The 15,238-nt window shown below is 52.0% G+C and overlaps 8 protein-coding genes across 8 annotated transcripts; 1 reads left to right on the plus strand and 7 right to left on the minus strand.

The window, feature by feature from the left end:
• Nucleotides 1-62: 62 nt before the first annotated feature.
• On the minus strand, nt 63-1,137 carry An08g10680 (uncharacterized protein; the record flags this gene model as incomplete). Its single annotated transcript, XM_001393135.1, has 2 exons — nt 63-757; nt 825-1,137. 2 exons carry the CDS (start codon nt 1,135-1,137, stop codon nt 63-65), a joined length of 1,008 nt encoding a protein of 335 aa, XP_001393172.1.
• A 195-nt stretch (nt 1,138-1,332) lies between these two features.
• Nucleotides 1,333-2,876, minus strand: An08g10690 (uncharacterized protein; the record flags this gene model as incomplete). Its single annotated transcript, XM_001393136.3, has 9 exons — nt 1,333-1,431; nt 1,482-1,817; nt 1,865-2,023; nt 2,071-2,212; nt 2,264-2,355; nt 2,413-2,507; nt 2,558-2,620; nt 2,687-2,700; nt 2,758-2,876. 9 exons carry the CDS (start codon nt 2,874-2,876, stop codon nt 1,333-1,335), a joined length of 1,119 nt encoding a protein of 372 aa, XP_001393173.3.
• A 602-nt stretch (nt 2,877-3,478) lies between these two features.
• An08g10700 (uncharacterized protein) lies at nt 3,479-4,343 on the minus strand (the record flags this gene model as incomplete). The annotated part of the gene is made up of 3 exons (XM_001393137.1): nt 3,479-4,000; nt 4,072-4,243; nt 4,297-4,343. The coding sequence occupies 3 exons, from the start codon at nt 4,341-4,343 to the stop codon at nt 3,479-3,481; spliced, it is 741 nt and encodes a 246-aa protein (XP_001393174.1).
• A 574-nt stretch (nt 4,344-4,917) lies between these two features.
• An08g10710 (uncharacterized protein) lies at nt 4,918-6,190 on the plus strand (the record flags this gene model as incomplete). The annotated part of the gene is made up of 3 exons (XM_001393138.3): nt 4,918-5,185; nt 5,255-5,490; nt 5,549-6,190. The coding sequence occupies 3 exons, from the start codon at nt 4,918-4,920 to the stop codon at nt 6,188-6,190; spliced, it is 1,146 nt and encodes a 381-aa protein (XP_001393175.1).
• A 79-nt stretch (nt 6,191-6,269) lies between these two features.
• On the minus strand, nt 6,270-8,844 carry An08g10720 (uncharacterized protein; the record flags this gene model as incomplete). Its single annotated transcript, XM_059749384.1, has 7 exons — nt 6,270-6,297; nt 6,354-6,389; nt 6,630-7,051; nt 7,111-7,979; nt 8,045-8,283; nt 8,374-8,665; nt 8,832-8,844. The coding sequence occupies 7 exons, from the start codon at nt 8,842-8,844 to the stop codon at nt 6,270-6,272; spliced, it is 1,899 nt and encodes a 632-aa protein (XP_059604172.1).
• A 261-nt stretch (nt 8,845-9,105) lies between these two features.
• Nucleotides 9,106-10,206, minus strand: An08g10730 (uncharacterized protein; the record flags this gene model as incomplete). The annotated part of the gene is made up of 5 exons (XM_059749385.1): nt 9,106-9,333; nt 9,370-9,608; nt 9,663-9,686; nt 9,815-9,952; nt 10,014-10,206. The coding sequence occupies 5 exons, from the start codon at nt 10,204-10,206 to the stop codon at nt 9,106-9,108; spliced, it is 822 nt and encodes a 273-aa protein (XP_059604173.1).
• A 741-nt stretch (nt 10,207-10,947) lies between these two features.
• On the minus strand, nt 10,948-11,880 carry An08g10740 (uncharacterized protein; the record flags this gene model as incomplete). Its single annotated transcript, XM_001393141.3, has 4 exons — nt 10,948-11,150; nt 11,213-11,330; nt 11,395-11,723; nt 11,793-11,880. 4 exons carry the CDS (start codon nt 11,878-11,880, stop codon nt 10,948-10,950), a joined length of 738 nt encoding a protein of 245 aa, XP_001393178.1.
• Nucleotides 11,881-12,867: 987 nt separating this feature from the next.
• Nucleotides 12,868-15,099, minus strand: An08g10750 (uncharacterized protein; the record flags this gene model as incomplete). Its single annotated transcript, XM_059749386.1, has 4 exons — nt 12,868-13,053; nt 13,115-13,816; nt 13,872-13,897; nt 13,992-15,099. The coding sequence occupies 4 exons, from the start codon at nt 15,097-15,099 to the stop codon at nt 12,868-12,870; spliced, it is 2,022 nt and encodes a 673-aa protein (XP_059604174.1).
• Between the last annotated feature and the right edge of the window lie 139 nt (nt 15,100-15,238).

Below are 15,238 nucleotides of genomic sequence, written 5' to 3' on the forward strand. Positions count from 1 at the left end.
AGGGTATCTACACATGCCGATATCTTACACTCCTCTCTTCCCAAGTCTACAAAGAAAAACCATCATGACAAATTCTTCTTCTCCCTCATGAATCTCTCAATCCCCTCCCCCACCCCCTCGGGACTCGGCCTCTCCGCACAAACATCCGCCTCAAACCCAAACTCCTTCCTCAAATGATCCCTCGTCGTCGGCCCAATCGTCGCAACAAAGAACCTCCTTTCACCCTTATCCCCCCAATCACCCTTACCACCCTTATTATCAAAATATCCCAACCCCCTCAACATCCCCTCACACCCCGTCGGCGAAAACACCACCACCCACACCACCCTATCACTATCACCCTTCATAACCTCCCTCTCCCGCTCAACAACCCCCCTAAACTGCCCCTCAAACCCCTCCATCACCCCCGTCTCATACACAACCACCTCATCCACACCAATGCGTTGTTCCGGGACAAGCTCCGAGCTCATAAGTGTCCGCGGGATAATATCCCGTCGTTGCTCACCAACAAGGAAAAGCAACGGTGGCTTCGACACATCCCCATTAGTGTCTGACGGGGTAGTAGTGTAGAGAGAATTATAATGTTGGAGAATGAACTTCGCTAATGCCTCTCCATTCCCTGTATCCGCGCCGTGGATGCTCGCGTGCGGTAGGTAGCTGTTCACGATGGTGGTCAGGGAGCGGTGGGTTGCGGGCCCGACGGTGTAGATTGGGAGGTTTGTGGAGGAGGAAGCTATTGTTTGCTTTGCTGAGGGGTCTGGTTTGTTTATATATATGTGTTAGTATTTGTTTGTGGTGGTGGTGGTGGGGTAGGGAAAACATACCATCATCAAGTTCGGCAAGTACTCTGCCGAAGCCTTCGACTGCGCGCTGGCTGGTGAAGATCAGGCCGCCGTATTTTCGAGCATGGTGTTTATCTTTATCTTGAGATTGGGGAGGGAGGAGGGCTCCGGAGGTGAAGAGCGCGCGGATGGAGCGTAGTCTCTCGGTGTGGAAGTTGTGCGAGAGGACCGGGATGAAGGTGGGATTGTAGTCGCTGGTGGGTTGGTGGAAGTAGTCGGAGTAGTTGTCGTGGGGGGTGGATTTGGTTTTGAGCAGGATGATGGGAGGTTTATTGGTATTCTCTGGGGAGGTCATGATGTATGAGTGTTTTTGTTTGGTGGTGGTTGTGGGTGTAGGAGGAGTTGTTGTGGTTGTGAAGTGGGATGGATGGATGGATGGATATCCGGATGCGGAGATGCCGCGGCTATGCTTCTACTGAGTAATACCACTACACTGTGACAGAACAAACGAAATTTGGGTCTAGTAGGTTATGTACACTAAAAAAACAGACTACTGATCGTCGAGAACGTGCAGGTACTTCTTCTCCTCCTGTCTCTCGCGCTCCGTGGCCGGAGGGAGATCGTAGTACGAGGCGCTACGGTAGCCCAGCTGTATCCAGTTAGCTTGATCCGAAATATTGTTTATAAGGGTATGCTTACCAGGTAGTGGAAGGTCAGGGTGCTGAGCTCGACAGGCTCAATGTCGAGGTCCTTGAACGTCTTGGCGTTGGGGTCGATCACCTGGTCGATGAACTCACGCTCCACCTCGTCGGCGGAGATGGTGGGCCACCAGAGGAACTTGTTCAGGTAGTGCGCCAGAGGCTTGAGGATGGCCTTGGGCACGTTGACGTGACGGCGGTGCTTGACGATTTCGCGGTCGACCAGCTCGGCAATCTCGGCGGTGGAGTAGTTCTTGGGGCCGTACAGCTCGAAGGTCTGACCGACGGTGCTGTCGTCGTGCAGCATGCGCTCCAGAGCAGTACCGACATCAATGGCCTAAGCATGTTAGCATCAATCCTAACAAAGTCAACCTCTTAACCTACGTGGACGGGCCAGTAGCGCTCCTGCATGTGGTTCGATGTGAGGAGGTTGGTCACGCGAGCGAGCTTGTGGAGGAGGTTGTCCTCGAAACCGAACATGGGCGCAGGGCGGACAATGGTGGTTTCGGGATAGATGTTGCGGACAATCTCCTCACCCCAGGCCTGCGAAAATCAGTATGAGCTTAACAATTGCGGATCAATCCACGGACCTTGGTCGCAAAGTACTCGGAAGGAGAATCCCGGCTGGCGTTGTAGGAAGAGACGTGAATGAAACGATCAACGTCGTACTTGGCGACCGCCTCAACGATGCGCTCAGTACCGTCGACGTGGACGTCAGTGTAGGAGAAGTTCCTGCGCGATTATTAGCAGCCGGCGCTAGTATCATGCCCGTGTATAACTGACTTGGTGGGATATTGACGGCCGACAAGGTTGTAGACGACATCGGAATGGCGGACAGCCTCCTCAATGGACTGGGTGTTGCGCAAATCGTATTCCTAGACCACGATTAGTGGGCCAAGCCAAACCACCCAATTGCTGACGGATTATCATACAATGAAGTTGACACGACCAAGGTCACCAGTGACCTTCAAGTGTCTCTTCGTCATCTCCTCACGGTAGGGGACGACAACGGTGCATCCCTGCGTAGCTGGATGGCGTCAATTCCTGTGCTCCCTTCCGACCAATTGACCAACATACCGAGCTTGTTGACGATGTAACGACCGAGGAAACCAGTAGCACCGAAGACGGTCGCGGTGTGACCTAAAGAAGAGCAATTTTAGCCATCTGGCAGTGTGAGACCGGCGCGGGCAGAAGAGGGATATGTACCTCCCAAAGAGGACCTGTAACAGAGACTAGTCAGCATCGCGGAGCTCCATAACAACGGCAATGCGCCTTACCGGCCACCCTGGACCTTCAGAATCGGCTTTCCAGTTCTAGTGATCGCGACATCCTGAAGATTCCGGCGCTGGATCTGGAATCGGATCTTAGGAGCGGGGACAAATGCCCTGGCGCCCATGGCGGAATTGACGGCCCGGGACGTCTGCATGGTCTCAATTCTGGATATGAAACGGATGAGACCACCGAACTGCGTCCGGATCGGTGTTTCAATGGACAATGGTGAGGAGAGGGGAGAGAGCGTAGCTCGACGTCAGGACTTGTACTGCAGCTGGTCGAAAGTCGTGGTCCCGAATATCCTGGAGTTGGCACGGGACTTGGCGCTAGTCCCGTTTCGGACAGCACCCTCGACCCTTCAATTGTTGGCCAACTCTTTCCCAGTTGTTTCAAGGACAATTCAGAGATCAAGTTAGTACCTGAATGAGTAATTCTTTCATTCATCACCCTTTACTCGCATATCTAGCCAAGATGGTGTTGTTGTGGCCGTCACTGCAATTTACACCGGAGCGCGTCTGACTATTAAAAGCCTCTGATTGGTTGCTAGGCGCTCATAATCGTCATGTCGAGATGCAAATGAATCTACGTTTGACAACCAAGAACTACAATGTCAATTGCTGCAGAAGTAGTGATTTTTGAACATCGCTTTGCTACTGAATGAACGGGGCACTTGTCGTATCGCATTATTAAGCTATCACCAAGACATGAGCAGCTATTCCATCGGTATCACGCACGCTGCCCACGAGCAATAAATATGGTCTTTAAATGCTCTTTTCCGTCCTTGCGAAATACGACCTGCTCCTTCGAAATATCATATTTGAAGCCCATCCCAAGCCCTGCTCCTCCGTATAGCTGCTGTATCTGCTCCGTGGTAAACCCGTGGCTTTTGACCGTATGCTCAGCATCGCCAAAGCCATGCTCAACCTTGTGACAATGGCCATGGTGGTGATCGTCTGGCACAATGTCGACGATTACGCACACACCACCTTTCTTCAGACGTTCACTAAAGCGGGCCATGGCTAATTCTGGTCTCTCAAAGTGGTGAAGGGCCATGCTGACAACCACGAGATCAAAGTCAAAGTACTCGGGCCCTGAGAGCTCTGCCGGAGCAGTCTCAGCCAGAAGGTCACCCTTGAGCGCGACCATCTTGTCTCCATAGCCCGCTTCTTCGGCATTCTTGTTGTACTCGCTAATCATATTATCTGAGACGTCGAGTCCAACGATTTTCGACACAAAAGGTGCCAATGTCTTATGGAATCAGCTTGCGGTTCATGACAGGGCTGCTTCAACAGGAAATCTAGTAAGACATAGTGACTTACCAAAGACACAGGCCCAGTCCCACATGCATACTCTAGCATCTTAATCTCTTTCCCCTTTCCAGCCTCCGTGTCGACCCATGCATCACTGATCCAGGGACGGTGACGATCCACTAGCCTGCAAATAAATTCCAGGACACTCTTGAAGTCGTTGGTGTAGGACTTGGCCAACTTGCTGTAGATTGTGAGACAAATGATCAATAAAACTAAAGATGGGTGTGCACATACTCAAAGTACTGACGATTCCTCTCTGTGTGCTCTGCGTGCTCTGCCATGTTTAGATAGAGAGTCGACTTAGGTATTCACAGTATAGGTATGTATGAATGATTTAATTGATCAACTGCCGCTTGGAAAAGATCTTGGGATGACTACGAGAAAGGAGGAATACGGGTGTAGAGAGCCATATTTATAGCTTGCTTGACCATGGCTGAGCAGACTGACTAGGAGCTGACAGTAGGCAAGTTCGGAGACATATCGGATACTTCTTGTAAACCATCCAATGTCGCCGCCAGGTTAACTCCTAAAGCGGCAAAGATCAGGCACCTCCAGCTAACACGCTCGCAGAAGGACCAGCAATTTCTGCCCAATGATTTGATTGGATACGCTACTTCTCATCCTAAGTGAAGCCGGAGAAATCTCGATATAGTAGACGGAAGATGATGTAGGATGTCATGTGCCTCACCGCCCGAGCTCGACGGCGCTGCATCACGACCAGCTCCGCTTCCACTTCAGATCAGCTTCCCTGCCTCCATCTCCCCCCCATTACGTCCATTAGCCTTCTCACTCCCTCCGATCTTTTCATCCATCACATTCTAGACCTCACGCCGCATTTCATAATCCTCCTCCATCATGGAGAACCAACGGATCTCCGATTTCCTCGCCGACCAGCTGCAGCAAGCTCCCGAGCAATGCCAGGCCTATTTCCTGAGCTTCGAAGATTACTGGGAACGCAAACTATGGCATCAGCTTACGGATTCCTTGATTGAGTTCTTCCGTCTACCAGAGAGTGCAGCTCAGCGACTACCGATATTCAAGAGTTTCGTCCTCAGCTTCGCCGACAGAATCAATCAGCTCAAGTTCGTTTCGCTGGGGTTGATGGCGTCAACAGAATGCTCAAGTTTGTATCCCAGCTATCGATCGCTAGAGCTTTCGCAATACAAAGCTATCGCTAACACTACTGCAACAGATGACCAAGAACGCCTCACCTTCCTCACATCGCTGGCAGACAAAGTGAACAAGCCCGAGTCACAAGATGCTTACATCTACGCCCTCGCGGATGTCGCCAACGTCAAGCAACGGCTACAAGACCTGAACGGTGCGCAGAAGGACCTGGAGACATGCCAGAAAGTGCTGGACACGTTCGACTCCGTGGAGACCGTGGTGCACGCCTCCTTCTACAAAGTCAACGCGGACTACTACCACGTATGTACCCCCCGCACCTGCCACCTGGGACTCACTAACCTTTCTCCCCCTTCTACAGACCAAACAAGAATTCGCCTCCTTCTACAAGAATGCCCTCCTATACCTCGCCTGCATCAACCTCGAGGATCTCAGCGAAGCCGAGCGCGTCTCCCGCGCATACAACCTCAGTGTGGCCGCGCTCGTCTCCGACACCATCTACAACTTTGGTGAACTACTCCTGCACCCGATCCTGGACTCCCTCACCGAGACGCCGCACAGCTGGCTGCGCGAGCTCCTGTTCGCCTTCAACCGCGGCGACCTGACCGCCTACGACGTCCTCGCCGGAAACATCTCCAAGAACCAGCTGCTTGAGCAGCACCGCATTTTCCTATACCAGAAGATCTCCCTGTCCGCGCTGACGGAGATGGTTTTCCGCCGGCCCCCGCACGACCGCAACCTGACTTTCTCGGCCATCTCCGCCGAAACGAAGGTCAAGCCCCAGGAGATCGAGCATCTGATCATGAAGGCCCTGTCGCTGGGTTTGCTCAAGGGTGCCATTGATCAGGTGGCTCAGGTCGCCCAGATCAACTGGGTGCAGCCGAAGGTGCTGGATATGAAGCAGATCGAGGGCATGCGGAACCGTCTGAGGGATTGGGATGCTGGTGTCAACCAGCTGGGTCACTGGATTGAGGGCGTTGGAAAGGATGTGTGGGCTGCATAAGTCCCCTTTTTCTCCTTTAATTAAATCGCCTTCTGTTTCTTATGATTGGTCCTGTCCTGACTTGGGTAAAAGAGTTACCTTACCATGCATGTATGTACGAACAAGTACTAGAACCTCATTATAATTGAGATCTACGAAGCCCTCCCTAGCTCGCTACACTCACATTCCGACAAAAACGCCTGATATAATATAATTCAGCCTATACATAAATGCATGCCTAGTATAATACAAAAACGGAAGAAGAAATAACTAATGATCTATCCATCCTTACCCCCCCAACCTTCGTAGTAAGATTTCTACCCATCAAGAACCGACCGAACCACAGGTTCATGACTCTTGATCCAATCCCCCAAACATACTCAACCCATTCGATCAACAAGAAAACAACGAAAACCCCACCAACGCACACCCAGCTACCCACGCAGGCCACCAAACACACCAAACAACGACCTGCGTCCACACGCCCCAAACATCCCATCCGAAAGCGGCCTGCGTCAAGACCGTCTCGACATCAGCCCCGAAGTACCAGCACGCCGCGAGCAGAACAACAGGTGGGGAGAGCACATTCAGTAGCGCCAGAGCCAGCGTACTGAGGATGTATCTGAGGGGACGGGAGGTGGATTGCGGGTTGATGCGATGGATGAAGCTTAGAGGGGCGCAGAGGAGGCCGACCATGAAGGAGAGGGAGAAGTTGAGGGTTGCGAGGGTGGAGAGGAAGAGGCCTAGGATGAGGAGAGAGAAGGATTTGATGAGGTGGTATTGTTGTGGGTGGGGGGTTAGGGTGTGCGATAGGGTGGCGGATAGGAGAAGGGGAAGGATGAGGTTTGCGAGGATGCTGGTGTAGGTTGCTGTTTCGTAGTACTGGGGTGGTTGTTAGTGGGAGTTTAGATTGATGAGAGGGGTTTAATGGGGGTACGGACCTGGTGGGGGATGTTGTTGAAGATGTAGAGGGGAATTAAACCGAGGAGGTGGAGGCCGACGACTAGGGTGAGTGGGAGGGCCAGTTGACGTTCTATGATGTTGTTGCTGGTGTCTGGTTTCGCGGGTGGTGCTTGCTTGTCGTCGCGCTTCTCAGTAGTTGTAGTTGCAACTGGTTCATTAGTGGACTTTGAGGCTTGCTGGGAGCCAGGGTAATAGCCTGTCCGGAGCCAGAGGGCGATTGCCATGATGGTGAAGTTACCGGCAATCAGCATCGCGCTGGGGAGGTATGTACCAATGCTGACGAACCGATTGGTCTGCATGAGAAGGTAGAAGAAGAAACTCTGGTGCAGATGCTCGAGGAGGTTATTCAGACTGCGGCAAAGACTCTCGACTGTGCGGCCCAGCGCCATCTCATCCTGCCAGCCCTCGCCCTTCGTCTGGAGAGTGATAGCATCAATGTGATACGGCATGAAACTGCTGTGAGGACCCGTGGCATAGCCAAAGCCCTGCTTCACCATTCCTCTCATGATGGTCTGCAACCGCATCTCGTAACTATCATCGTGATCCCACATCTCTTGCAGATTGGTCCCAATGCCCATCTGCCCACCGGTAATGGATATAGCCGTGTTAAACAGATCCAAATTGGGCAACTGGCCATTGACGCCGTCGTAGAGAATATGCAGGGACTCGAACCGATGGTCAAACGGATATTCGACCACCAAACCTCCCTGCAAAGCACCGCTCTTTAAGGGAAGGGGTTGCACAAACGCCGGCTGCATATCATGGTATGCGTCAATCCACGCCTGAGTACCTGCCTTACTGTCCGGCGGGAATAAGAAGATGATATCCTTCGACCACAGCGACCACCCTACTCTCCTTCCAATTAGCAAACCATACCACATCTCATAATCACCAACGAAGGAAGCCACCCACGCTTAAAGTATCTCGCCAGCGTCAGCGCAAGCGTAACACCATTTAGATTCAGCTCATCCTCCACCGTCTTCCAAGCCGCCACGAGCACAATAGCTTCGGTGGCATCTCCACGCGGCGCCTGAATGATAGCGTAGACATTCTGACCCTGATGCGTGATCCCTGACGACGTGTATTCGTAGTTCTGCGTAGCAACTTTGAGACCGGTAGCTTTCAGAATCGATTGAATCTTATCCGACACCCTAAGCAGCAGCGCATCTTCTGTCAGCAACATGATCCCATCCATTCAGCGTGTACGCCATTCGCGGCGGTGCGGAGCTCCAGCAACATACGCAGGAGTAAAGGCATCGTTCCACGCTTCCTGTCCCTCGCCAGTCTGTCCTTCAAGCACCCCCTCTAGCTCTTTCTTGTACCCGCGGAAGATGTGCTGCTCGCTACCGGAGAAATATGCGTGGACTTGACCCGGCAGGAGCGCGTTCTCGGAGATGTAGGTCTGTCGGGAGTAATCGTTGAGAGGGAGAAGGAGGAGCCATATAACGCCGGCGACGATGCAGATAAAAGAGAGGATGTGCGGTAGGTGCACGAAGAGGAAGTGAGGATTACTCCGCACTTTGCGGATCGCAGCTGTTATGGGTATCTGTCAACGTGGTCTGGTCTCTTTTGAGGTGTCCTTCGCGACAATCCGGGGTAAGGTGAAGGGTGAGTAGCACGGAGATAGAGGGGGCAAAGGGGGAATGGGGAGCGCAATATCGTAGACAAAGCTTCAGAGTAGCAATAAAAAGTATCTTACATTTCAAGGCCATGGGATCTGAAGCATTCGAGAACCATATCCCATGGTGATGGTGGTGCTTGATCGGAGCAAGATGTCTACCGCCGCTACGGAGCACTAATCGATCTGCCCGCAAATTTACGTCAACCGCTATAGACCACCTGCACAACTTCCCCTAGATTCAGTATTATTTGCTTTCCCCGCAAAAATTGCGAGTCACTATTGAATGCTGTATAATGCTAATTAAATATGCACAAGAATGTAACCATTTAGGTATAGCGTTAGTCCTTAGTCCTCACGGACCAAGGCGTTGCGATGAGCCGAGGAAGCTCATCGGGGTTCCCCTTTCTCCGCCGGTGGTAGTCGTTGGAAGGACACCATAACGGCCGTACGTCTTCTGATCCACTGACACATAGTGTGGCAGTCTACCGAGCAGGTTGAGTTTACCTTCAATCCATCTCAAAACCTTCTCCGGGGGAACGAAAATTTTGAGGACCCCGAGGCCGACTGTCGAGCAGATTAGCTGCGAACGGAGGTCTACAGAAGACCAATTACTTACGCAAGTATCCAACCAGAATAGCGCAGAGATGGCCAAGGAAACTGGTGTTAGGTACAAGGATCGAGACAAGAGCGCATGCGAACAGGGGCGACGTCCATGTGGGAATCTTGGTCGATCCGAGACTGAAGCTGTATTAGCCGAGAACTCTGAAGCAGACTCGTGCTCGAACATACCTAAAGTAGGGGTTTGATTTAAAAGTCCGAATGGCCTCGGAACCCAGGAGAAGGAAGACCCAGATACTAAATACCCATTAGATACCATCTCACAACCCGGAGATGCTACAGAACACTCACCTTGAACCCACAACGGCAGTGTTTCTATGCAAAACAAACTTCTCAATCAGAATGTAAATGCCTGCAGGGAGCGTAGAGAGAGCTAAGCGAGAAGCAGAAATCCGTTAGCACATCCATTCATCCATCCCAGAGCACTCCAAGAGGCAACTTACGCCCAATAAACAGCGCAACGGCGGTCAACGTGCCATGCTCGGCCTCAAAGCGCTCCAACAAGGGAGTGAGCGCCAGGATATTCAAGAAGGCATGGAAGAATCCCAAGTGGATGAAAGGGTAGGTGTTAAGACGGTACACTGTCCTAGGAGTCAGAACCTGGCTGTACTTGCAAGGCCACGTGTGCCCGAAGAGACATACTGGTGCCGAATCCAACCTCCTCCGGTATCACGGAGCCCCATTGTACCACGCTCCAAATTGTCTGCAGCTCCAGCAGCCAGAAAACAATGATCGCTAGAAGCACGAGCCGGGTGAAAAGCGGTAGGCGGAGGACGTAAGACCGTACCCTGGACGGGTTGAAGGGTAGCGGCGGAAGTGCGGCGGGAGTGGCCATAGTGGAGGGCGAATGGCCGTAGCGAGACGATATGTCAAGGCAGTGAATTACAACTGTATTATAAAGGCCGATAGTATCGAAGGGGAGTCAATCAATGAAGGCGACGTGGAAGTCGAGGGTGTGATGCACGACACGGGACTGGCGGAGTCTAGGGAGCGATGGATTGGCGACAAGGGCTTAAGAACGTCTCGTAGTGTAAGAGAAAGGAGCGAAATCGGGTAGGACAATTCGGGAAATAGTATTTCTCTTGGTTTTGATGAGGGACCTAAGGGCTTTGAATTATTGGCAATGACTCGTTCTGAAGCCACGGGATGCAATGCACGCAAACTCCGGTATACGCGACGGGAATTGAGCGAAGATGAAACAGGCCAACGGATGGAACTCAAACAGCGCAAAGAGATAGCGGGAAACAATAATCTAGAAAGGTAAGGCCAGACAGCCCCAGGGAAGAGAGCAGAGGCACTACTTTAGTGCTTTCCGGGGGTGGCTGGATCTGGTTGCTTTTAAATGAAGGCTGATCTGGTCTCGCCTTTTCTCTTCCAAGCGCGGATCCTCCGGGGTCACGTGGCAGATAACGCTTATCGTTCCTTTCTGCTCTACATCACCTACTTCTCTTCACAGTATTTTTTATATAGCCTTGATGGATCTTCAGAACTATCATGCCTCATACCGGTTCATTATTTAACTAATGGTAACATGTACAGAAGAAGCCGCTAATTCTCTATTCTCTACCGCACGCATTTACAGGTACTGCTTGAACCAGTTGACGGCCTGGCAGAAAGCCTGCTCCTTGGACCACTTGAAGTGGGGGACGCTCAGGTCAGCGCGAACAGCGAAGCCGTGGGAGACACCGCTGTACAGGTTGATCTGCCAGGGCTTGCCAGTCTTGATGAGGGTCTCCTCAGATTCGTGACGGAGCTGGGTGGTGAAGATGTTGTCGATTTCTGTTTGAAACCAAGTCAGCATGCGCGCCCTCGCACGCGTTGCAAGCAAGGATTCCACTTACGAGCAGCAGCAATGGACAGAGGGCCCTGAATGGCGCCGAGCTCCTCGTGGGTGACGAAAGAGGGGTGAGCGTTGAAACCAACGTCGATCTGGCCGTCCTTCATGAAGCGGCAGACGTACTGGAAACGAGCCTCATTAGCAAATGATCGCAAAATACCTTTTGGAGAGTGGGTTCCAACTTACCTTGGCACCGAAGCAGTAACCGACAGCGCCGATGCGCTTAACGCCCAAGTCTCCCTTGATGTACTTGATGGTCGACTCGACAATGGGGTCGACGTTGGCGGGCTGGTGGTTGGGGAACCAAGCGCCAATGTCGAACTTGCCGGACTCCATGGCAACGGGGTCGATGGCGTCGCCGCTGAACAGGTCGGGGAGGACACACAGGTATCCGTTGTTGGCGAACTCATCGGCGAGGAGCTTAGCATTGTTGAAGAGACCGAAGATGTCGCTCAGGAAGAGGACAGCCTTCTCGGGGGTCTTGTTGTCCTTGGGGTAGACAATGTAGGTGTCGACTGTTTGCAGAAGACGTTGTTAGAAGAGAGGTACGGTCCTGGATGGAAAGATCCAGTCGGATAACATACTGTTGTTGATCTTCTTGACTTCACCGACAGGGGTGCCTTCGTGCTTGAAGCCCTGGGCACAGCAAGCTCCGGGAGGGTTAGAGGCCATGGTGACGGGTGGTTAGGTTTGGGGTATTGATGGGAAGTATAGACAAGGGGTATATGGAACAGTTCTAGTGACAAGGATGTCAAGGGAGGGAATGGCGACTAGATATATCCACAGGGCTTTGCCTCAAATGAGCAGCATCCACCGTGAACCGTCTTCTTTCCCCAAAAAATGCCCCTCCCCACTTGTTGCCCCTCATCCCATTACTAATGCCTGAATGACACGGTAGGATGTCCGACACCGCCAATCAATTAAATTTTACATGATATTCAATTGCATATGAGCCTCTGTTACAGCCATTCAGGCAAAGGCAGTCAAGCCGACTATCAATAATATCCCTCGTGAAGGATATCAAAATTCGCCGGGTGGCGGTTCGTGTACCTCGAAAACGCCCCCCGAGGGTCTGCCGACCGGCAATTCTCGCCGACGTCGGGCGTCACGCTTTTTGGCTAAGCTTTCGTCGGGCGGTTCGGATTTTAGCGAGCTTTAACCCCGGGATCAATTTCCACCGTATGTCCAAGTGTGAAGAAGTGATCTGCATCTAGTGGATTCAGGGGAAGTGGCATGGGGTATTATAGCTCAGTCTTAAGACGAGGTTCTGGATACAGTAGAGCTTAAGAGTAAATGTAAATAGTCCATATACAATGCTTATATTGTGGATTCATTATGTCGGTAGAACTAGGAAAGTCATAAACCACCTCCTCATTATCCTTCCATCACAGGGATATCATTCATTAACACGGGGGCACATCAGAGATAAACAGAGAGTCATAGAACAAGGCCGTGGTATATATGATCGTATTATGATCGTCACCTGATGTCCGAGCCGTGACACCAGGCCGAAGAAAATCAAATGTTGTAGGGGGTATAATGCTGTCAAAAGCAAATGGTGTTTTTTGGGGTTTGTTCGTTTTGCGTATCTGTCCGATGTCGTCAGAGCACTCGTATCGAGTCAGACGGACTCCGGCAGAACGGAAGCCATGAATAAAATCAGGCGGAGGCCGGGAATTGGAAAGGCGGCAGCGCAGGGCGCGACTCCCGCTTCACCGCCCAGGCCTTCAAGGCAATGGCGAGAATTTCGCACGACATGATGAAGGCGGTCAGTCCCATAGTGACTGTGAACACAAACATCGCGTCGAGGTCATAGTACTCCAGGGTTTGGATCACGCTCCGGGTCTGTCCTATGAGTCAGCTAAGATGTCCTGTGGATGAATCGCGGTTCCTTTGCTGGACTTACACTAAGCATGAAGACCAAACCACCCGAAATCAAGCAGAAAGCAGCGACGATCTCGGTTGGCGGGCGAGATGGAAGGTAGGAGGTCGGAGGCTTGAGGTACATGATGACATAGGTCATGCCACGAGCCAGTGCAAAGCCGACAAGGAGGTTACCCCACTGCTTGTGCACCATGGTCGATACCATACTATCCTGGTGGTGCGAACCCATCATCATACCCAACAGAAGGATGACCAGCGCAGGCATAGGGTTCAGTGATACACCCTGGGTGTCAGGGAGCTGCCATGCGGTATCTGCTGAGGTGTGTGCGCTCATGTGGGAGGGGTATTGAAGAACTGTACTGTTCAACCAGCCTTTGACGCGCTTCGACTCGAAGAGCATACCACAGAGACCACCACCGAAGAACATGATGGAGATGGACACATGCTCAAGGTCGGTGGCAGTCCACGCGCCACCCCAACCGGTGAGGTGCTCCAAGAAGACGTTGGTAACGCCGTAGAGGAAGATCACGAATGATTCAGTGAATTCACCCGTGGGGATCTTCGCCTTACATTTACCGACAATGGGACTGGATGGCTTCACGTTCCAGGCCCAACCCAGGTCGGCCCAGCAGCCAAGCATGCGTCCCAGAGTCAGAAGACCATACCAGAAAAAGATACCTCCTTTGATGAAGTGGGCGAGGCCGTTGAAGACCTCCTTGCCTCTCTGCCAATGCGCGTTAGCAGAATTCATTAGAACGGTCTATTGCCTAGAAACTTACCATGAGACCACCATAAGTCACACCACCTGTCGCAATAGCAACGAAGCCAAACGGCAAGATGATTCTGTCGATAACAGCTGATGCTCTCGACATTGGAATCCCCCGTTAGTGTCCAAGTACTGCTGGAATCCAGATACACGGATGCAGACCCCGTCGTGTTCGCCTCGTTCAGCGCGCCTGTCCAACTTGACCCGATCAGGTACAAATTGATCGCGCTGATGTCATCCACGTAGATGTCGCCGATGACATCAATCCCCGTGAGATACACATGGGCAGTGCCGCCGTTCTCACCCGAAGTACCCCAGTCACTGTCAGCAGTGATATTGGCTAGCATTCCCGAACGTATGGAGATGGCGACATCGGTCAAGTACACATAGGCCTCGATGTTGGCCACAAAGAGCAAGGCATAGGTTCCATTGGTCTCGGATACAGAGCCACCGTTCACATAGGCATAAGCGGTTTCCGTTGTGCTGCTCGAGACTGTACTCACGATCTGAAATACACCATTGTTCTCCGTTCCGGAGGAAACATCACAGTCGGTCAAGGTAAACGAGTTTGCTCCATCAATACATGCCACAGGAGCAATGGCCGAAGTGCCAGTAAGGGAACGAACTGTGATATTTCCTGTGGAATAGACCAATGCTGAGAGGGCACCATATGTATATGCGGCTGAGTCCTCTACCACAATAAGGCCCCCGCCTTGGTCAGTGGCGATGGCACTGCCATGGCCATCATACGTATAGATTTTGAGATTGTCGCCGTAGATGGTTCCCCCTGCGGTATAGATGCCATGTGAACCATCTCCTTCCGCGTGAATATACACATTGGAGAGATAGGCGGTGGTGCCATCCTCATAGGTGTGTAGTCCATTGGCACTCAAGCCATTGGTTGTGATGGTGCTATCTGTAATATAAATCGTGCCATTGGTCTCCACACCGACTGCGGCATTCAGATCCGTGAAGGAGCTGTCATCGCTGCTGGTCGTGTTACCAGTCTTGACTAGTGTCACATCAGACAGTGTAGCAACGCCTGTCTCTTTGACAATTATGACTGCTTCATCGGTTCCGGTGGCAGTCAGGGTTGTATGGGCAAATGTCTTGGTTGACCCATTGACATAGTATGCAGCTGTTGTGGGAAGGGAGCTGGTAGTTGATGTTGCTGCAGCATTTACTACTGCCAGCAGGGGAAGAATTCCTCCTGTGAGGGCGTTCCAGGGCCGGGGAGGCATGTTAGGGATAAAAGGAGTCAAGATGCAGTTTTCAGTTTTGTGGTTTTGATTGACTGAGTGCTCCACGGCCTGCCAGTGTTGTTATGGGGCCCTGCTATGGTGGCTTATATAGACATCCTGCGTGCATTATCCCCTGCTT

Source organism: Aspergillus niger, assembly GCF_000002855.4.
Source record: "Aspergillus niger supercontig An08".
NCBI classification, from domain to species: domain Eukaryota; kingdom Fungi; phylum Ascomycota; class Eurotiomycetes; order Eurotiales; family Aspergillaceae; genus Aspergillus; species Aspergillus niger.